Source organism: Hyalella azteca, unplaced genomic scaffold (assembly GCF_000764305.2).
Source record: "Hyalella azteca isolate HAZT.00-mixed unplaced genomic scaffold, Hazt_2.0.2 contig6661, whole genome shotgun sequence".
Lineage (NCBI taxonomy): Eukaryota > Metazoa > Arthropoda > Malacostraca > Amphipoda > Hyalellidae > Hyalella > Hyalella azteca.
The window spans coordinates 76715-99440 of NW_025936815.1; the positions used below are offsets into that span (position 1 = coordinate 76715).

Below are 22726 nucleotides of genomic sequence, written 5' to 3' on the forward strand. Positions count from 1 at the left end.
AGGAAGGGAAGATACGTTCGGTCCTTAGTGAATTTTTTATAAACAAATAACTGAATCCACTAGTGATCTGAGGAGGCAGAGACTAGTAGATTTGCACTATGAAATTGAACTCAGGTTGCAGGACTCGCATAGGATAGAAGAACAAGCTGCCGAGTGCCGAGGAACGAGTAGTGGAGGTAATCAGAGAAAACCCGAAGTACGTTTTCAAATACGCCCACTCTAAGGCTAAAATAAAGACGCCAGTGGGCCCGCTGAAGGATAACGATGTCCTTGTCGGAGATGACCAGGGTGTGTGTGAGTTACTGGGATCGCAGTTTAAATCAGTCTTGAGTAACCCCCCGCTACTCAAGGGAGGAGAATGAAATCGAAGGTCTCCAGGCACTGCCAGGAAGAAGGGGGTTGGAGAACATTGAGTTTGGGCCAGATGAAATGGAAATAATTATCAAAGAACTGGCGACGTTCTCAGCACCAGGACCGGATGGAATTCCGGCAGTGCTGTTGAAGAAGTGTGTCGAAGCACTGAAGGTTCCGCTCACAATGCTCTGGAAAGCCTCGATGGTGGAGGGAATTATTCCTGAGGGCCTAAAAGTAAGACTGATAACGCCAATCCACAAAGGAGGTGCGAGGGACAGACCCCAAAATTACAGACCTGTGACCTAGACCTCACATGTGATCAAGGTTTTTGAGAAGGTAGTGGTCAGGAGGCTTCTCCGGTATATGGAAGAGGCTGACCTGTGTAATAACGGACAAAATGGTTTCCGGCGTAATCGTTCCTGTTTGTCGCAGTTACTGGAGCACCATCACCGTCTAGTGGCCCAGTTGGAAGAGGGAGCTGGCGTGGACGTGGTATACCTGGACTTTACTAATGCTTTTGACAAAGCTGACCATGGGGTGCTCTTTAGGTAGCTGAGGCTGTTGGGGGTAGGAGGAAGCCTATTGAGGTGGATACACAAGTTCCTTACAGATAGAGTACAAGCTGTCGCAATTGGAAACTCGAAATCGAGAGAAGCGAAGGTGAAATGCGGAGTTCCGCAGGGCTCAGTGCTTGGACCGATACTCTTCCTCATCCACATTGCCGATATTGACTCAGAACTCACCCACGCATCTACAGCGTCATTTGCGGACGATACAAGAGTGCTGATGTAGCTCACAGATGACCTAGACTGCGAGAGGTTACAGGATGATCTATCGTCAATCTACGATTGGGCCCTAGTGAACAATATGCAGTTCAACGGTACCAAGTTCGAAGTAATGAGATAAGTCCGCACAGAGATCGGGATGCCACATCGCTACTTAGCATCAGATGGCACCGAAATTGAGGAAAAGCAACTAGTTCGAGATCTCGGAGTGTTGATGAGTGCTGAAGCCACGTTCGATGCCCATATCGAGGAAATAGTCGCGCGCAGCCGGCAACGGATGGGGTGGATATGGCGGACATTTCGAACGAGAGAAGCAGCACCAATGATTACACTCTTCAGAGCCCTCGTGCTCCCCAATCTTGAGTATTGCTGCCAACTTTGGTCGCCACTCAAGGCGGGTGCGGTGCGGAAACTAGAGGCAGTGCAGCGGACCTTCACATACAGGATCAGCAGCATGAGGGAGCTGAACCTGAACTACTGGGGCAGGCTGAAACACCTGGGACTGTACTCACTGGAGAGAAGAAGAGAAAGGTATATCATACTGTACACTTGGAAGATGATAACCGGACTGGCTCCCAACTTCGAGAGTGAGACCTTCAGAATAGTAACACGTTACCACGAAAGGAGGGACACTGAATTATCAGAAACACTGATAATTCAGTCGCAAATGATAATAGTCGCAAATACCAAAGAAAATTTGAAGACATGACTGCGACCAAAGCCCCCACAGCTCACCGTCAGCCCAGCCCCATGAGGCGTGCAGCTCAGCGACACGTTGCACGGCACCGCCGCCCTGAGCGCGTCGCCGAGGCCACCAGGAGGGCTAGCGCACAGGATTGTAACTGTGGGTAATGAAGTGAAAATTAATAAAACCGGTAGCATTAATATCATCCTTTAATAATTTGAAATATTAACATGAAGAAAATTAAATTGTTTTCTCCATAACGTGACAAGATCTCTTTTAATGAAAGTATTCAGGTAACGCACGGAACGAGTAGCAGGCCCAGTCGCCGGAAGCCGGTCCTCGGAGGTGGTCGTAGGGTCCGTCTGCGACGACGCAGCGGCCGTCGGAGTAGCAGGCGAGGCCGCGGCTTGCATGGCGCAGGACTTGTTCCGCCTGCAGGACGCAGATGAGAGCTGACTGTGCCTTTCCTTCATACGAGTTGTCCTCCATCAGGAATTGCGTCCTGTTGAGGTCTATGAGGCTCCACTTGGTGGCCGATGAGACGTACACGCCGAGGCAGGCAATGAGGCAGTAACCAAACATCGTCCGTGATGAATAGATATGAAACTAATTAACGACAAAGTTATTGAACATAACAAACATAATAATGAATGTATCACCATGAAGTTAATCGCAAAATCAAAAATTTCGAGTGCAATGGTGACTACTTTAAATAATTTCTTAAAATCCATATAAACTTTCTCGCAATTTAGTCTTTGCACTTTTGAATCTTGGGTTAAGATAAGAATAGGGGAATATTCGAATGAGTGATTAAATAAGTAACTTGTTGAATATGTGCGAACTTCAGTCCAGGTTATGCTCGTTCAAAATATACATGAAAAAAGTGTTCAAAATTAGATAGATAGGTAGAAATAATTGCTATGAGATTGTTTGCAATCAGGAAATGATCACATATAGTAAGAGATATGAAGACTCTCTGGCAATTGGTCTCAAGTTTAACTTTGCAACGCTTCTAGTTTCTAATACAAGAATAACCTCGCAATCTGTTCGCAGTTTGCAATAACAACTCACAACAAATTTTAGTAAGAGGAACTATATGACTGTTTGATTTTGTTTCTTATTAGAGCTTGTTCCCGCCTGGCCACCTCGCTTCCCCTTAAGCGTTCAACTTCAACTGAGTTCAGGTCATCTAAATACAATAGACGACGAAATAGCAATTCTTCACAGCCTAATATGTTTATGGATTATGGATTAATAGTTGTCAACCTGTTAAATTGGTGAACAAAATCTAATTTTATCCTCATTGTTCGGCTAGAAACCCTCTGGTGTTGTTAATCGCCTCATTGCCTCGAACGCGCCTATTTGTCTCGCTCGAAATTATACGCACCATAGCATCAGTAAATAAATCGACTATGCATGTACATCGTAGTTAATACTTGTTCTTCACGGCATTAACTGCGATGAAAATGAAGTATAGACACATTAGTCACGCATAAGTTGATCATTCTTTGTGCATATAAGTCGCATGATTTATAGATGCATAAATTTATAGGTCAGTACATACAGTATACGCGAAATAACTCAATATTATGTATATAACTCAATGTCTTCATATTATGTATAACAGGGTGAGTATTTTGCATAGAAGTGTTATTATTGTGTATTAGCGATACACATATGGGCTTACATCATACAGCATCAACCACTACCAGGCGCCTAAAGTCAGTCGCTTGCACACTTCCGAGTAGTGGTAATACAGGGTATCCCTAAAAAACGATACCCAACTTTGAATGCCTGTAACTCAAAAAGTAATAGAGTTAAAAAATTTTGGAAGGTCAGGATTTGTTTCCTGTATTTTTTTATTACCACGTTTTTCTTGACTTCGTTTCGTGTCTGTCTGTCATCAAAAATTCAAACCTTAATTTAGAGCTCTTCTGAAAATACTATAGAAACTATAAATTTGGCATGCATGCTTATGCTGCCTAACAATTCAAGATTTGATCATCAGAAATGCTAATTAAAAAATATTTTTTAACAGTTTTTTACCACGTTTTTTTTAGTTTCGTTCCGTGTCTGTCTGTCATCAGAAATTCAAACCTTAATTTAGAGCACTTCTAAACATCCTAGTAAGTTGAAATTTGGCATGCATGTTTATGCTGCCTAACAATTCAAGATTTGATCATCAGAAATAATAATAAAAAAAAATAAAAATAAAATTTAAAAAAGTAAAAAAAACACTAAAAATTCACAGTTTGGAATTGAGTTTTTTCTCGAACATCCAGACTTGCCAACCCTGGAAATTGATTTGAATTGCTAAAATTGCTAACTAAAAAGTAAAAAATAAATAAATATAAAAATATTTTCAAAAACCACGTTTTTCTGGTTTCTACAAAACTAAAAATAGTGAAATAAAACAAATTAAAAAAAACTTTCAAAAACCACGCTTTCTTAACGGACAAAAAGAAAAACATTTACTCTTACATAACATTACATAACATTCTACATAACTTAAATATTATGTAAGAGTAAATGTTTTACTTTTTTGTCCGTTAAGAAAACGTGGTTCTTAAAAGTTTTTTTTTTATTTGTTTTATTCTATTTCTCCACAAAAATCAGACAGATCGATGTGGCCATAAGCGTTTGATAGAACTTTCAGTGACATGTGCTATAAAATCGTGTATGCGCAAAGTTTTATTAAGATCATTTTGCATAATCATTACGTTGTCTTGACATGTTTTCTTTTCGCTGTTTGATTTTTAGCGCATTTTCTCATTTATGAAAAAATGCACTATTGTGCTCGCCATGTCCGTCTGTCCGTTCGTCCGTCGGTCCGTCTGTCTGTCCGTCCGTGACTTCATGTTTTCGTCGACGAGAAAATGCGCTCTCTGTCACTCACTGCAGTGAGTACTGAGTTACATTTTTGTATCTTTGGTGAGACAAAACATGGCAATCTTTGGTGAGAGGCAATCTTTGGTTTTGAAATTCTCTCTCACCAAAGATTGCCATGATTATCTCTCACCAAAGATTGCCATGATTGTGTCTCACCAAAGACTGTCGTGATTGCCTCTCACCAAAGATTGACATGATTGCCTCTCACCAAAGATTGCCATGATTGTCTCTCACCAAAGATTGTCATGATTGTGTCTCACCAAAGACTGTCGTGATTGCCTCTCACCAAAGATTGACATGATTGCCTCTCACCAAAGATTGTCATGATTGTGTCTCACCAAAGATTGTCATGATTGCCTCTCACCAAAGATTGACATGATTGCCTCTCACCAAAGATTGCCATGATTGGCTCTCACCAAAGATTGACATGATTGCCTCTCACCAAAGATTGCCATATTTTTGTCTCACCAAAGATACAAAAAATGAAACTCAGTACTCACTGCAGTGAGTGACAGTGAGCGCATTTTCTCGTCGACGAAAACATGAAGTCACGGACGGACAGACAGACGGACGGATGGACAGACGGACATGGCGAGCACAAAAGTGCATTTTTTTCATAAATGAGAAAATGCGCTAAAAATGAAACAGCGAAAAGAAAACATCTCATGACAACGTAATGAATATGCAAAATGATCTTACTAAAACTTTGCGCAAGCACGATTTTAGCACATGTCACTGAAAGTTCTATCAAACGCTCATGGCTACATCGATCTGTCTGATTTTTGGTGAAAAGATGAAAAAAACATAGGGAACAAATCCTGACCTTCCAAAAATTTTTAACTCTTTTACTTTTCGAGTTATTGCCATTCAAAGTTGAGTATCGTTTTTTTGGGACACCCTGTATATCAGGCCAGTCAATGTGCTGAATGCTTCCGTCCAGTCGTGGCAGCTTCAGCAAGACTGAAAACGAACCAAAAATATTCCGTGCCCACGTAAGTGGAACCGAAAGGTTCTGTGAGAACATTACTCTTCGTCACCAATTTCACTAGATTAAATATTAGTTAAAGCGATGAATTTTTGCACCATTTTTGTTCACTAATTAGGGCGGATGTTGTGAGCAGCGCCACGCTGTCAATGAAGGAGCAAAATCGCAGTGAATAAAAGATTTGAGTGCAGCAAACATGAGTGCAAATTCGGTTTAAATAGAAATTAAACTTCATAATTGACCCACTGAAGACAATAAAAAAATATTTTTTACTCGTTTGCACAAGCGGATTGTGGCAGAATCAAATATCAGATCTTAATCCTAACATTTGGAATTCGCAACCATATAACATCAATCGGAGTTGTCATGACCTTCAGAGGTAAAATACTCTTTTTATAACAGTATACGGCATCATTGGACTATTTTTTACAAAAGCCAAACATTTACAGCAAAAACATTCCACAAAGGCGCAGTTAATTTGCCAATCTTCATTAATCTACCAGGTCGGATCGAGGTATGTAAGAATATTGATCTTCCCCTGAGTGCATGTGTTTCGATAGTGGATATTCTGTATTCACCATCTTAGAAGTTGATGCCAGCAAATTTTAATGAATCTTTGAAGCGAGTGCAAGGGCAGTATTTTGCAATGAAGTCGAGATCGATTTGTGATGTAGATACCACGACCTGCCATGGTAACCTGATAGTGCATTGTCACGTTGAGTCTCAATAATATTATTCACTCGTATCTAGTCCTCCTTGCGTGTAATTTTGACATCAATTTAACGAAACAAGAACACGTCCTAGTAAAACAGAACTTTGTGAGTCTTTATATCATTAGTTAGCTTAAAGAGCAAGTTGACCAAAAAATGTAAATGCAATGAAAACGCCAAGTACAGTTTTTTTTTTATTTTCTCTACCTTCAAGTCCTTCGTACATATAGTTCGTTATGAAAGTGAAGTGCAGGCACCGAAACAGGAAAGATCATGCTTGAGAAACCATTAATACTATGTAAGTACTTCGTGAAATGAAAACCAACGGTTTAGTTTTCACTCATAGAACACAGAGCTTTCTTCAATATTCCACAAGTATTGTCCCAGAGTCCCCAGCTGCTCCCTTCCCCGTAGCCACAATTAGCTTCCCGTTCATTCGGTTGTCCTGGGTTCCAGTCTGCAGCCACGACCAAGCCGCGTCCGTTGCTGAGCCACATCCACGAGTTGTCCGGCATTCGAACAGCACCCACCCAAAAATAACCTATGGAGAGGTTAAAGAAAGGTTAAATTAGTTACACATATAAGGCTTTTCAGATTAAACAAGTTTGTATGTTTTTCGGCGGAGTATTTCTGAATGTGCATACTTATACTATAAATATTTGGTTTATTGAATATTAATAAATATATATAATCTTAACAAATCGCAATGCCTCGACCATTATTATTTGACATTTAGAAACAGCTATTCAATAAAAAAATTTGCTATCTGGAGCTAACCTTAGTAGGATGGGGGCTAAGAATAGACACATATAGCCCTAGCCCTAACCTAACGAGGTTGGCGCAAAATTCATGTCACCGAATTACATTCATTTTTTTGGTGTCCCATCACTGTTAATAAACTAAGTAGATTCGATCTTGTGTGGCGCGATTTTAGTCGCGCAAGTGGCATGCAGTTGCGGAATTTAACCAAAAACGTCTCGCTATTGACAGACTTATAGATATATAAGTAATTAATTCTTTCCCAGCAATAATTAGAATGCTTTCTCCAATTTTACTCGCGGTCCGCCGGTGATTTCCTGTACGTAGTTGAATATCAATTCATGTAACATGTGAGGCATTTCAGAATAAAATAATCTCCATTTTGTAATCAGTTGGATTAATGAGGAAAAGGATTAAAGACTGAATCTGTCTAACCTGTGCTTTTTCAAGTGTATCACTATCCTCGACATAACGGGAGCGTTTTTTAAACAAGGCGGAAAGATTGCCATTAGCATTGCCACCGCTTTTCATATTGTCTAAACCTGTGCCGCATGTAGTCCGAACAGAATAACCTTCATGATCATTTCTTCTAATATTATGTGGCAATTATTCTCAAATTGTCCGTCCATACCGGTCTCATAGTTTTATTATTATTTTACTATTACTATTATTTCGGACCATATCCCAAATACGAGGGCAGCCATGATTCTATAGAACGTGATGCCAAAGCTAACTGCTGCTTGATCGGAACGAAATGGACGCAAATATTTGTTTATCTTCAGACGCTGAAAACCGCCTTTTCCTATTTTAGAATTAATTTCACTACTCTTCATAGAGCAGTGGCTCTCAATGCTGAGTAACTAACGCTTTAGTTACCTTCTGAAAATACTCATAATTTAAGGATAACTTGTTGAGTGTTTTTGCGAATTTCAAGACCACTTTGGGCTCCGCTAGTTGATTGGTTATCAGGTCACTGACCAGAGACGAAGCCAGCGAAGTTCATGTATTTCTGGGGGTCGGTGGGCGTGTAGAGTTTCCCGCCAACGTCAAGGCAATATTGGTGCGCGGCGCACCACGTCATCGTTCGGCTGCTTGCTAGGAGGCAACCCTCAGTGGTGCACTGCACCTCTTGAGGTCGGGACGCACTTTTGTTGGGCGAGTTGCCTGGCGGTGGGTACGAGAGGAAGGGAAGATAAGTTCAGTCCTTAGTGAATTTTTTATGAACAAATAGCTGAATCCACTAGTGATCTGAGGAGGCAGAGACTAGTAGATTTGCAGTATGAAATTGAACTTAGGTTGCAGGACTCGCATAGGATAGAAGAACAAGCTGCCGAGGAACGAGTAGTGGAGGTAATCAGAGAAAACCCGAAGTACGTTTTCAAATACGCCCACTCCAAGACTAAAATAAAGACGCCAGTGGGCCCGCTGAAGGATAACGATGTCCTTGTCGGAGATGACCAGGGTATGTGTGAGTTACTAGGATCGCAGTTTAAATCAGTCTTGAGTAACCCCCGCTACTCAAAGAAGGAGAATGAAATCGAAGGTCTCCAGGCACTGTGCAGGAAGAATTAAGGGGGTTGGAGAACATTGAGTTTGGGCCAGAAGAAATGGAAATAATTATCAAAGAACTGGCGACGTTCTCAGCACCAGGACCGGATGGAATTCCGGCAGTGCTGTTGAAGAAGTGTGTCAGAGCACTGCAGGTTCCGCTCACAATGCTCTGGAAAGCCTCGATGGAGGAGGGAATTATTCCTGAGGGCCTAAAAGTAGGACTGATAACGCCAATCCACAAAGGAGGTGCGAGGGACAGGCCCCAAAATTACAGACCTGTGACCTAGACCTCACATGTGATCAAGGTTTTTGAGAAGGTAGTGGTCAGGAGGCTTGTCCGGTATATGGAAGAGGCTGACCTGCGTAATAACGGACAAAATGGTTTCCGGCGTAATCGTTCCTGTTTGTCGCAGTTACTGGAGCACCATCACCGTCTAGTGGCCCAGTTGGAAGAGGGGGCTGGCGTAGACGTGGTATACCTGGACTTTACTAAAGCTTTTGACAAAGTTGACCATGGGGTGCTCTTTAGGTAGCTGAGGCTGTTGGGGGTAGGAGGAAGCCTACTGAGGTGGATACACAAGTTCCTTACAGATAGAGCCCAAGCTGTCGCAATTGGAAACTCGAAATCGAGAGAAGCGAAGGTGAAACGCGGAGTTCCGCAGGGCTCAGTGCTTGGACCGATCCTCTTCCTCATCCACATTGCCGATATAGACTCGGAACTCACCCACGCATCTACATCGTCATTTGCGGACGATACAAGAGTGCTGATGAAGATCACAGATGACCTAGACTACGAGAGGTTACAGGATGATCTATCGTCAATCTACGATTGGGCCCTAGTGAACAATATGCAGCTCAACGGTACCAAGTTCGAAGTAATGAGATAAGTCCGCACAGAGATCGGGATGCCACATCGCTACTTAGCATCAGATGGCACAGAAATTTAGGAAAAGCAACTAGTTCGAGATCTCGGAGTGTTGATGAGTACTGAAGCCACGTTCGATGCCCATATCGAAGAAATAGTCGCGCGCAGCCGGCAACGGATGGGGTGGATATGGCAGACATTTCGAACGAGAGAAGCAGCACCAATGATTACACTCTTGAGAGCCCTCGTGCTCACTAATCTTGAGTATTGCTGCCAACTTTGGTCGCCACTCTAGGCGGGTGCGGTGCGGAAACTAGAGGCAGTGCAGCGGACCTTCACATACAGGATCAGCAGCATGAGGGAGCTGAACCTGAACTACTGGGGCAGGCTGAAACACCTGGGACTGTACTCACTGAAGAGAAGAAGAGAAAGTTATATCATACTGTACACTTGGAAGATGATAACCGGACTGGCTCCCAACTTCGAGAGTGAGACCTTCAGAATAGTAACACGTTACCACGAAAGGAGGAAAAGACTGTGCAAGGTTCCCCGTTTTATAACCGAGCCGCGGCCAGAGTACAGACTCTCCGTTAGGGATCACTGTCCGTGGTAGGACCGAGGCTCTTTAATGCACTGCCAAAAGGGTCGAGAGGAGGGGAGTTCACCCTTGCAACATTCAAAAGACGACTGGACAAGTGGTAGAGAATGATCCCCGGATTGTCCAGTAACCCATAAGCAAGTGACAAGCAACGGCATCTTGCATCAGCTGACCCAAAGGAGGGGCAAATAGACGGAACACGTCGCGCGTTACATCCGGCACCCGAGGGCGGGGTGACCTGCCTAGCGACGACTCGGAGACGGAGGACGACGAAGGCGGCGCTTCAGCGTGACGGTGGACTACGAAGTCCTAAACTCATCACAAGGTCCCAAGGTCACAATTGCGTGAGCGTGTTGGAATTTATAGGCAACAGAAAGTTGAGTGCGAAAATATTTGCCACGATGAAGATCGAGTTTCCCCTAGTTCTAATATGTAAAAATAGATAAATGAGGTATGAATAACCCGTAATTAATTTATTTACAGTTACATTCTATACTGAAATGTGTTGTCTTGAAACACTTATAATTCAGTCGCAAATGATAATAATCGCAAATACCAAAGAAAATTTGAAGACATGACTGCGACCAAAGCCCCCACAGCTCACCGTCAGCCCAGCCCTGAGGCGTGCACCTCAGCGACACGTTGCACGGCACCGCCGCCCTGAGCGCGTCGCCGAGGCCACCAAGGGGACTAGCGCACAGGACTGCAACTGTGGGTAATGAAGTGAGAATTAATAAAACCGGTAGCATTAATATCATCCTTTAATTATTTGAAATATTTACTCGAAGAAATTCAATTGTTTTCTCCATAACATGACAAGATTTTTTAATGAAATTTTTCATGTAACGCACGGAACGAGTAGCAGGCCCAGTCGCCTGAAGGCGGTCCTCGGAGGTGGTCGAAGGATCCGTTGGCGACGACGCAGCGGCCGTCGGAGTAGCAGGCGAGGCCTTGGCTTGCATGGCGCAGGACTTGTTCCGCCTGCAGGACGCAGACGAGAGCTGACTGTGCCTTTCCTTCATATGAGTTGTCCTCCATCAGGAATTGCGTCGTGTTGATGTCTGAGGCTATACTTGGTAGCCGATGAGACGTACACGCCGAGGCAGGCAATGAGGCAGCAACCAAACATCGTCCGTCCGATGCTAGGGTGGGAGCCGGTGGCCAACCTCGTGCAGGTCACAAGCATTGTGGCATCGCCGTTCAATTCCTGGTGATGAAACAAGAATGAAAATAATTAGCGGCAAAGGTAATGAACATAACAAAATAACACATGAATATATTACCAATAATTTAATCGCAACATAAAAATTTCGAGTGCGAAAAGTGACTATTTCAATCAATTTCTTAAATACATATAAACTTTCTCGCAATTTAGTCCTTGAACTTTTGAATCTTGGGTAAAGATAAGAATACGGGAATATTCGAATGAGTGATTAAATAAGTAACTTTTAAATATGTGCGAACTTCAGTCCAGGTTATTTTTGTTCAAAATAAACATGAAGAAAGTGTTCAAAATTGAAGAGGTAGGAAGAAATAATTGCTATGAGATTGTTTGCAATCAGGAAATGATCACTCATATAGTAAGAGATATGAAGACTTTCTGGCAATTGGTCTCAAGTTTAACTTTGCAACGCTTCTAGTTTCTAATGCAAGAATAACATCGCAATCTGTTCGTAGTCTGCAATAACAACTCACCACGAATTTTAGTAAGAGGAACTATCTTTGACTATTTGATTTTATTTCTTATTAGAGCTTGTTCCCGCCTGGCCACCTCGCTTCCCCTTAAGCGTTCAACTTCAACTGAGTGCAGGTCATCTGAATACAATAGACGAAGAAATAGTAATTCTTCACGGAATAATTTTATTTATGGATTATGGAATAAAAGTTTTTAATCCGTTACAAATTGGAGACCGAAATCCAATTCTATCCTCATTGCTCGGCTAGAAACCCTCTGATGTTGTTAATGTATTGCGACTTTTCAAACGCTATACTCAGTACAGTACCTCGCTTGAAATTATACGTCCCATGTCAGCAGCCAATAATTCGACTATGCATACACATCGTAATTAATACTTGAAGCATTTCAAGGAATAGATCGGTCATAGGGTGAAATTTTCGTTTATATTTATTTCTCTCAAGACATATTGATAGGAAACAACTTGTTCATGCTACAACTAATTATTGACTTTAGTGACACCAACTGCGTTATAAATCGCGCTGATGAATCAGATGTATTGAACAATTCATTTTATTTGTTTGCATCACGATCAGCGAGGACAAGCGATTTCAATGATTGAAATTATTTGTCGGGTTGACACTTTCCAAATGCATTTTCTGTTTACAATTGAATGTTCTAGTTATACCCCCAGTGATTAAGTGGTTATGATGTATTCTAGGATATTGTCTTACCAAGAAAATATTCGCTTTTGCATCCAATTGTTAGGGCTATTATAAAAGTAGGAATTGGGCCGCAGAATGTAAAGGCACTCGTTAGTTAAATCCCACTTAGCCCCTTAATTGTCTGCTGGCGGTAACAATCGTTAACCGGTGCAGCCCGTTAATTTTCCCTTGTTACCGATGTGATGTGAGCACGGGAAATTATTGCAAGCTTTCTACCTCTGTTAGTGTGCGACCAAACACTTGTAAGTGGCCCGCCGAAGAACCTGTTTGCAATTAACGATCCACAAGTATTTTAATCTGGCATCTATTTATAATAAATTTAAGCGCATACTTTTTAATTGTATATAATAAGGTAGTTTGAACTCTCTTTAATGAGTCGAAAATCGTTGACGCATTGAACTGTTGGACAATAATTTTACCCATGCACTGAGTTCTGAGTAACGACCGTTCAACGGTGTTCGCGTTAGCATTCAAACCCTGTTGCGCATCAAAATAATTATCTCATATAAGAGCCTCCAAAAATGAACATGTCGCACCATTCATGGATACATAATGGCACTGGGTTGTTATAGAATACAGCATTCAATTGGTGGCCGTTGTTACCTCCAGAATTTTGACCCTAAACTCAATTATGACGCACGGATTATGCTTTCCCGCACCTAATAACTTATAAAAATAGAAAAATGATTATACAAATGAATTAAACCCGCTTTATCGTTTTTAAGAATAATTTTTGTCTCTAATAGCATTATTAGTTCAATATTATGAGGCCAATTGAGCGTTAATAAGATACCTCACAGTCACAGAGCTGTATCAACCTCTGTACTCCGAAGGGTCCTTCGTAGAGGTCAAAAATTATGTGTCTCACAGTACGTGGATCTCAAGTAGAATTGACCCGTGAAAGAGGCAAACTCTGCCCGCCATATCGTCGTTGAACACTCATAAAAATAACGGGTCATTTTGTCCTAATGGTGAAACACTTTTTTCCCCATAGCACCAGCAGCGGGCGGCCGCAGCACTAATGAGCTGTTTAGCTGGGTCAGGATGATCCATACAATGACAAGAAGCGCATACCTAATCGGTCATAGTTATTACAATTTCTGTGAGTGTAGATTGTGTGTCAGCCAAGAGAGGTCGCCTGCCGAAGACCACCACTGCCCTGGATGTAATGCACCATCATGATTCCTGCCTTCCGGAACGTAGCCTTCAACACTTCCAGCCGTCCGTATCTAGGCCGTGGGTCGAACCAGCCCTCGGTCGAACGGCCACTTGTCGAAGGACGATAAATTGTGGAACAGAACTATGCTATCGGAAACCTAACCTCAGATGCGGTGAACGTAAAATTACGTAATTTAACGATGCCAGGAAGTCAGATTCGATCCGCGGCCTGGTGGTGCACGGCAGGTTCTATGCGAGGCCGGAGGAAGACAAAGCAGAGTGGTTCACGGCTGATTGGTGGATGTCCGGAGAAATCCCAGGCGTTCGATTCAGGGCTTATTGGTGCACAAAATTGGTGGCGCACGGCTGCGCTCCCACCCAAGAGCAGTTGAACGTACCACGCAGTTAGGGTAATGGTTATTCTTAAGCACGGAACCCAACGCGCGTGTCTGATACCATCAACGTGTGATGTGTTGAGGAGTCTCGTTATGCGCAGCCTATCGTTGGGCGTGGGTTCTATAAGCCTAAAGAAATTTATATTATGGCTATCAGGTGTGTTTATTAATATTCAGCAGGTCAAAATAAATGACAACAAAAATATTTAATTAACTTGTATTTAAATTACCTTGTCATTAAATTCTATTGTCATCAATTTACTAATTAAACCATGTCCCGTGAAAAAATACCTGAATAAATTAACAACAGTTTCATGATTGTAATTATTTAAGTAAATTTTTTGCTGTTGTTAGAGCAGCAGAAAGCCAACTAATGCTTTATTTTGCTAACAGGTTAATTATGCATAATAAGGCTAAAATAAAAACGATCACAACCGATATAAATGTTAATCGATGTTCATGCCATTCAAGAAGATATCCTAAGACATGTGCGAAGTAAAACCAACCACGAAGTGCTAGAACAAAATCCAAATTCAGGTTAGTTGTTACTATTGCACTTGTGCTTTAGGAGTTTTTATGCATATATCCAAATGTTTGATTGCAAAGTATGTCATTTGTCTTCAAAACTTCTAAGAGTTATGTCAAATGGGAGGACCTGACGTATATCGGTAACAGGTCCTCACTGTAAAACTTTAAGAAGTCATTAATCAGATCTATCATTGGTATCATGATAGGTCACAAAACGTAACACCAAATAACCTCAGAATCAAAACACGTAATTTTGTTTGCAAACACGTAACGCTAAGCTAGGCGACTTTCTAAGTCAAGCAAAGAGAGAACATCCGGACGAAAAACATCTTGTGGACGCGAGAAACTCTATATAGTTTCCTACGCCCGAATTTGAATCATATGTCAAACTATTTCATTAAAATCACATTAACCGCCTTGAATATTTTCTTCATTTAAAACCACCAAAATATAAAAAGCCAGTACATTTTTTCAAGCCAAAACGCATTTACATCACGTTCGATAACATTTAATGGCAATAAGCCATAAATAAACTTGAGAGGTGATCCGCTATCTCAAATGCTTCTGCAATATATTCAATGCCAATTTATTATCTTAAATTTCGTTCCACTATCACACACGCCATAGTTAGTTATAATATTTTTAATGCCTCTGCGATTCAGTACTGGGATCAATCTGCTTCTAATCGAGCTAACATGATAATAAACACAATTGTGAATGATAACTACAAGGAATTTCTAGTTTAACCATAATCAATATTGATAATTTATCTTTCTGGAGCTGAGTTTCAGTGCCGAACATACCTACACTCTGGTTAATTCGCAAATGTACCTTAGGGTTTACTTCTTATTAATCTTGGTACCTACTCTTTATTTAGGTCTCATACGTCATTCTAATTGCTGCCAATTATTTCTCATACAGAGCACAAATGTTTTGTCCGTGATGCTTTGAATATAACGTAGATTGGAATCATACATCATTCATTTCACTTAATTACAGCCCGAAGGTATTGAAGTAGTATTATTGTTGATTTGAGGGAACTGTTCTTCACGGCATTAATTGCGATGAAAATGAAGTATAGACACGTTAGCCACGCGTAAAGTTGATCATTCGTTGTGCTTAGAAGTCGCATGATTTATAGATGCATAAATTCATCGTTCGTGTCCTCATTATTTGCTACAACACATGCAAAATAAGCGAGTATCAATATTAATATTGTATATAATAGGGTTAGTATTTGAATAAAAGTGTTAGTATTGTGTATTATCGACACACATATGGGCTTACATCATACGGCAACAAGATTCAACCACTAACAGGCGCCTGAAGTCAGTCGCTTCCATATTTCCGAGAAGTGGTAATATCTCACGCCAGTCAATGTGCTGAATGCTTCCCGTCCCGTACTTCGTGGCAGCTGCAGCAAGATTGAAAACGAACCAAAAATATTCCGTGCCCACGTAAGTGGAACCGAGGGAATCTTTGAAATCTTTACTCTACGTCATCAAATTCATGGGATTGAGAAGGAGTTAGAGCGATGAATTTTTGCCCCATTTTTGTTCACTAATTAGCGAGGATGTTGTGAGCAGCGCCACGCTGGCAATGAACGAGCAAAATCGCAGCGAATGAAACAGTTGAGTGCAGGGAACATGAGTGCAAATACGGTTTAAATAGAAATCCAACTTCATAATTGACCCACCGAAGGCACAAACATGGTATACGTTTAAAAATTTCCTTTAAAAGACAACACTTCTAACGAGGCCAGTGTCTTCGATGTAACACATGTACAATGATTTTTTTTTTACAACATTTCTCTTTAACTTCACTTCTTGTTGTTTGTTTGTTGGTCTGTCTGCTACAAATCTTATAATCGATATATATCACACTTCTACGTTTCCTATCGATCTGAAATTATGCACACTTGCGTAAAGTTGGAGACAATACGTGAATCAATTCACAGAATAAATAATTTTAAAAATGTTGAAAAATAATTTTTTTAATACTAAAGAAATTGGAAAAATAAATTTGTCTGCTACAAATCTTACAATCAATATTTCAATATTTAACACACTTCTACCTGTCCAATCGATCTGAAATTTTGCACACCTCCGTAACGTCAGACAAAATGCACGAATAAATTGACAGAATAAATATTTTTGAAACTTTAAATTTCTTTATATGAAAACCATTCATAAATTAATTTTCTTCAATATTTGGAAATAAAATTTGAAATTCATTGTACATATGTAACATCGGAGACACTACATTCTTTAGAAGTGTTGACTTTAAATAGTAATTTTTAAACGCATAATTTTTTTATTATATTTTATAATAGTTGAAAGATATTATTTTTAAATTTTTACAATGTATACAAAATTTAATTTTAAAATTATTTATTCTTTCAATTGATTCAAGCACTTCAATTGATTCAATAAAGTCTCCGACTTTATGCTAGTGTGCAAAATTTCAGATAGATTGGACAGGTAGAAGTGTGTTAAATATCGATTATAAGATTTATAGAAGGCAAGGAGACATAAAACAATAATATGCGCCTAAAATTACTTTTTAATGACAACACTTCTAAAGATTCCCGTGTCTCCGATGTTACACAGGTAAAATGAATTTCCAATTTTATTTCCGTATATTAACAACAAATAAATTTTTTTAATACTAAACAAAATTAAATGTTCAAAATTGTTCATTCTGTCAATTGATTCATGCATTGTTTCCGAAGTTACGCAAGTGTGCAAAATTTCAGATCGATTAGACCAGTGGTTCCCAAAGTGGGCGATATCGCCCCCCTAGGGGCGGTGAAAAGATTTTGGGGGGCGGTAATAAAGAAGAGGGTGTTTGGGGGGCGATAGGGGGGCGGTAGTCCGAAGTCAATTTTAGAAGTGCGAACTCTTTCTTGTTTGACGATTTGTGCACAACACGTGCAGCACCTGACTCCCAGCGATGGTTTTTTCACCCAGATCTGTTTTAAACCTCTCCTGGGTTTGCGTCTCGGACAAATTAACGGCCGGACTCGTGGCCGGTCTCACGGCCAATTTCAATGATTCACGGCCATTCAATGATCGAGGAATGTCTCTCAAAATAATGAACTTAACTCGATGAAACTTTAACTTGGTACTCGTATCCATTAGGACCTAACGATAAAGTTTTGCTCGTGAAAATTGTTTGAATTTTGCCATCGTTCGTTTTTGCCATAGTTATATGGCAATACGGGCCGAAATTCACAGTAATTTCTTCCAAACTAATTACACACGCAAATAATTTCTTCCAAACTACTGAACAGATTCGAACGAAATTTTGAATTTACAGTCCTAACTACCGAACGGTAATGTTTAGCTCGTGAAAAATCTTTCGATTGTGCCTTCGCTCGCGAGTTTTTTTTCATTTCACCTTCATTCGTGATTTAAACAGCAATACGTGCTTAAATTCGCATTATTCAAGAAATTTTTTCCAAACTGCTGAACAGATTTGAACGAAACTTAGTATTTAAATACCTAACCTCAGCAACGGTGATGTTTACAATTTTTTCGTTTTGCCTTCGTTTGCGAGTTATATGGCCACGTTTTTCTTAGCTCGCTTTCGTGTCTGTGATGATCAAATCTTGCAATCGATATTTCACCAACTTTCCCATTAGCTAGCGCTCTGAAACTTTTAGGGAAGCTCAGCTCCCGATAACAATACAATAATCAATAATTTGTTGCATGTTTCCAGGTGTATAAACTCTAAAGGAACTCACGAGCAGGGGTTGGAACGTTTAATGCACGTCATCCTCGAGAGGATATTCGTGTTTAGACTGCGTATATCGATGATACGCTTCGTATCATCGATACGTACATCAAGTCAAGTAAATTGGCTCGCAACAACGTGTTTCATGTGTAGCAACGGACTAAAAATGAGTACACTTATCAAATGTTCAATGAACCATCATATTCATCATATCAAGTAATCACCAAACAATTAAATACATATGGTGATGTTTACAATTTTTTCGTTTTGCCTTCGTTTGCGAGTTATACGGCTATACGTATAATCCTCTTGGTTAAACCGGCCGGTAGAAAAGCCGGTCGTTCCTCCTATAATAATAAATAAATAATAATAGCGGTTTCAGCGTTATTAGGCCGTAGGCCTGTCGCCGATTCTTAACATCGCAGAACATTCACAGCATTTTGCGGTCTCGAACTCGCAACTCACTGCTACAATTCTGCTATGCTTAACCGCCCGGCCTCCTTGCCGATTCTGACCAGAAACTGGCGCACAGAGCTGGGATCAAACCCGCGCCTCTCTGCGCCAATCTGGTACTCTGAACTTTAACCACTGGGTCACCCTGCCTGAATAACTCGCGAACGAAAGGAAAATAGAAAAATTATCACGAGCAAAACATCACCGTTGAGAGCTTAGGTAATTACATACTAAGTTTCGTTAAAATCTGTTTAGCAGTTTAGAAGATACCCGGCGATACGGGCCGAATACAAAGAAGTGTGAAATCAAGAATGACGGTGAAATGAAAAAAAAATCGCAAACGAAGGTAAAATCGAAAAAATTTTGTAAGCTAAAAAATCACCGTTAGGTAGTAAGGAATATATATTCAAAATTTCGTTCAAATCTATTCAATAGTTTGTAAGAAATTCTTTGATCACTGCATATTTCGGCCTGTTTGGTAATATACGCGTAACTCACGAATGAAGGTGAAATGTAAAAAAAAATACGAGCTAAACATCACCGTTAGGTTCTGATGAATACGTGTTCCAAGTTTCATTGATCTGCGTTAATTATTTTGGGAGATATTACTTGATAATTGAATTTGGAGATTGGTCGTGAGACGGCCACGGGTCCGGCCGTAAATTCGCCTGATCAAGACGTCCTAGGTTTCTAGTGCTGAAACAGTTAAAACAGCTGAAAAACTTATTGGTTCACTAAATGGGGTTCTATTTGTGAAATACACAGCTGTGTTTAACCTTTATCTTTAAAAATTGCGGCGTACTAAATTTCATGAAAGAGGCCTATGTCTGTGGGGGGCGCTAGAAATTCACCAGGGTGCCAAAGGGGGCGCCAGCCTGAAAAAGTTTGGGAACCACTGGATTAGACTGTTAGAAGTGTTAAATATTGATTTGTAGCAGACAAACAAACAACCAGCACGAAGTGAAGTTGTAAAGAGAGAAGTGTTGTAAAAAGTAAAGTTAAAGGGAAGTGTTGTAAAAGTATCATTTCCTCATTTACACATTCGGATTGAAGCAGAATCAAATATTAGATCTTAATGCCAACATTTAGAATTCGGAAGCGTATAACATCAATCGGAGTTGCCATGACCTTTAGAGGCAGAATGCTCACTTTATAAGCATACGGTATACCGTATTCATTCGTACGGTATACCATTGGACTGTATTTTGGAGAAGCAAAACATTTACAGCAAAGACATTGTATAAAAACGCCGGTAATTTGCCAATCTTCACTAATCTACCAGGCCGGAGGTATATAAAATATTGATCTTCTCTTGAGTGCATGTGTTTCGATAGTGGCTACTCTATTCAATATCTTAGAAATTAGTGCCAGCAAATCTAGCTTAATCTTCGAAGCGAGTGCAATAGCAGTATTTAGCAATGAAGTCAAGATCGATTTGTGATGTGGCTACCATGACATGCCATGGTAACCTGTTAGTTGCATTGCAACCCTGAGCCTCTATAATTCACTCACATCTACTCCTAATACATGCAATTTTGACATCAATGGAACGAAACAAGCACTCGTCCTACTAAAACAGAACTTTGCGAGACTTTATATCATTAGTTAGCTTAAATCACAAGTTATCCAAAAAATTCATTTACAATGAAAACCCCAGTAAAGTTTTTTCATTGTTATTGCCTTTAAATACATAGTTCGTTATGAAAGTGAAGTGCAGGCACCGAGACAGGAAATATCATTCTCGAGAAACCAATATTTAATACTATGTAAGTACTTCGTGAAATGAAAACCAAGAGTTTAGTTTTCACTCATCGAACACAGAGCTTTCTTCAACAATCCGTAAGTGGCGTCCCAGAGTCCCCAGAGGCTCGTATCCATGTAGCCACAATAAGCTTGCTGTTCATTCGGTTGTCCTGGGTTCCAGTCTGCAGCCACGACCAATCCGCGTCCGTTGCTGAGCCACATCCACGAGTTGTCCGGCATCCGAACAGCACCCACCCAAATCGTTCCTATGGAGAGGGTAAAGAAATATTTCAATAATCACACATATATGGGATTTTATATTACATAAGTTTGTATGTTTTTAGGTTGGGTATTCGTGAAAGAATACCCCACCGTCCGTCCATACCGGTCTCATAAATAGTTGATTGTTATTTTATTAGCACTATTATTTCGGAGGATATCCTAAACACGATGGCAGCCATGATTTTGTAGAACTTGATGCCACAGCTAACTGCTGCTTCAACAGAACGAAATGGGCGCTAATATATTTTTATCTGCAGACGCCGAAAACCAGCATTTTCTATTTGAGAATTACTTTTCTTCACATGGCAGCGGCGCCCAATGCTGAGTAACTAACCCTTTAGGTAACTTTTAAAGTACCCATAATTTAAGGATAACTTGGTGAGTGTTTATGCGAAGTTCAAGACCACTTTGGGTTCCGCTAGTTGATTGGTTATCAGCTAGGTCACTGACCAGAGACGATGCCAGTGAAGTTCATGTATTTCTGGGGGTCGGTGGGCGCGTAGAGTTTCCCGCCAACGTCAAGGCAATATTGGTACGCGGCGCACCACGTCATCGCGAAGGTGCTTGCTAGGAAGCAACCGTCACTGGTGTACTTCACTCCTTGAGGTCGGGGCGCACTTTTGTTGGGAGAGTTGCCTGGCGGAGGGTATGTGAGGGAAGGGAGGGAAAGTTCAATACATGGTGAATTTTGCTCAAACGTGTTTAGAAACTGTATGAATTGGAGAGTCGAGACCGAAATTAATTCAATAAAATTTTCCATGAACAGTAATGGATTGGTTTTAGTCATTGAATACACAGTAGAGACGTTAGGAATGCATTAGCTATGAATAACCAGAAATTGCCTCATTTTTAGGCACATCTTGAATTTGAATAATTTTTTCAACGCTGTCGATATTAAATAGCGATTTAGGCACAGATAATTGAACTGGCTTTTTATTAATCGAAACCCAAGCAAATATTTAGGCAAGACCGCCACCAAGTACCATTATTATACGTAACCGCCACTCACCGTCAGCCCAGCCCTGAGGCATGCAGCTCAGCGACACGTTGCAGGGCACCCCCGCGGTGAGCGTGTCGTTGAGGCCACCAGGAGGACTGACGCACCCGCTCCCGAGGCCTGCGACCAGGGTTGCGGGGAGGAAATTAATAAATTTGGTTATATTAATGGTACATGTTTATGCTTGGAAACATTAAGAAGGGCAAAATTTGAAAGTTTCCTCATCGACTAGACAAAAAGACTATATACAATAAAAAATACAATATTCGACATCGGCGGATAGAAGATATTTTTATAAATGCTATATTCATTTAGCGCACCGAACGAGAAGCACGTCGAGCTGTCCGAGGTCGGTCCTCGGAGGTGGTCGTAGGGTCCGTCTGCGACGACGCAGCGGCCGTCGGAGTAGCAGGCGAGGCCGCGGCTTGCGTTGCGCAGGACTTGTTCCGCCTGCAGGACGCAGACGAGAGCTGACTGTGCCCTCATCACAGCTGAGTGGTTATTTATCAAGAACTGCGTCATGTTGATGTCAATGAGGCTCCACTTGGTAGCACATGAGGCGTACACGCCGAGGCAGGCAATGAGGCAGCATCGAAACGTCGTCCGCCTGATCCCAGGGCGGGAGCGGGAGACGGTGGCAAACCTTACAGGAGTCACTGCCACTGCCGGCATCGCTGTTTTTGCTCGGCAAGGATGACAACAACAAGTAGTCTAGGAGGAAGGTGTTATTACTGTTATATGAAGGTTAATATTTTGTAAATAATAATGCACTTTTACACAATCAAACATTAAGGAAAAAAGATAATGCTAGGCAAGTACCATAATTACTCACTAATACAATTGCGGTCGTTTCC

The 22726-nt window shown here is 40.9% G+C and overlaps 1 protein-coding gene across 2 annotated transcripts in view; it reads right to left on the minus strand.

Annotated features, from left to right (window-relative positions):
* Window positions 1-6664: 6664 nt before the first annotated feature.
* Window positions 6665-22726, minus strand: part of LOC125178045 — a 28938-nt gene continuing 12876 nt past the window's right edge. The window contains exons 2-5 of one of the 2 annotated variants that reach the window (XM_047880949.1): window positions 22193-22583; window positions 21885-21992; window positions 21326-21511; window positions 6665-6949 (exon numbers count right to left, since the gene is read on the minus strand). In XM_047880949.1, the coding sequence (XP_047736905.1) occupies window positions 6738-6949; window positions 21326-21511; window positions 21885-21992; window positions 22193-22544 (858 nt within the window). In that variant the 5' untranslated portion in view covers window positions 22545-22583 and the 3' untranslated portion in view covers window positions 6665-6737. Of the gene's footprint in view, window positions 6950-19795; window positions 20860-21325; window positions 21512-21884; window positions 21993-22192; window positions 22584-22726 lie in introns of those variants that run through there. The other variant, XM_047880948.1, reaches the window with a different exon arrangement.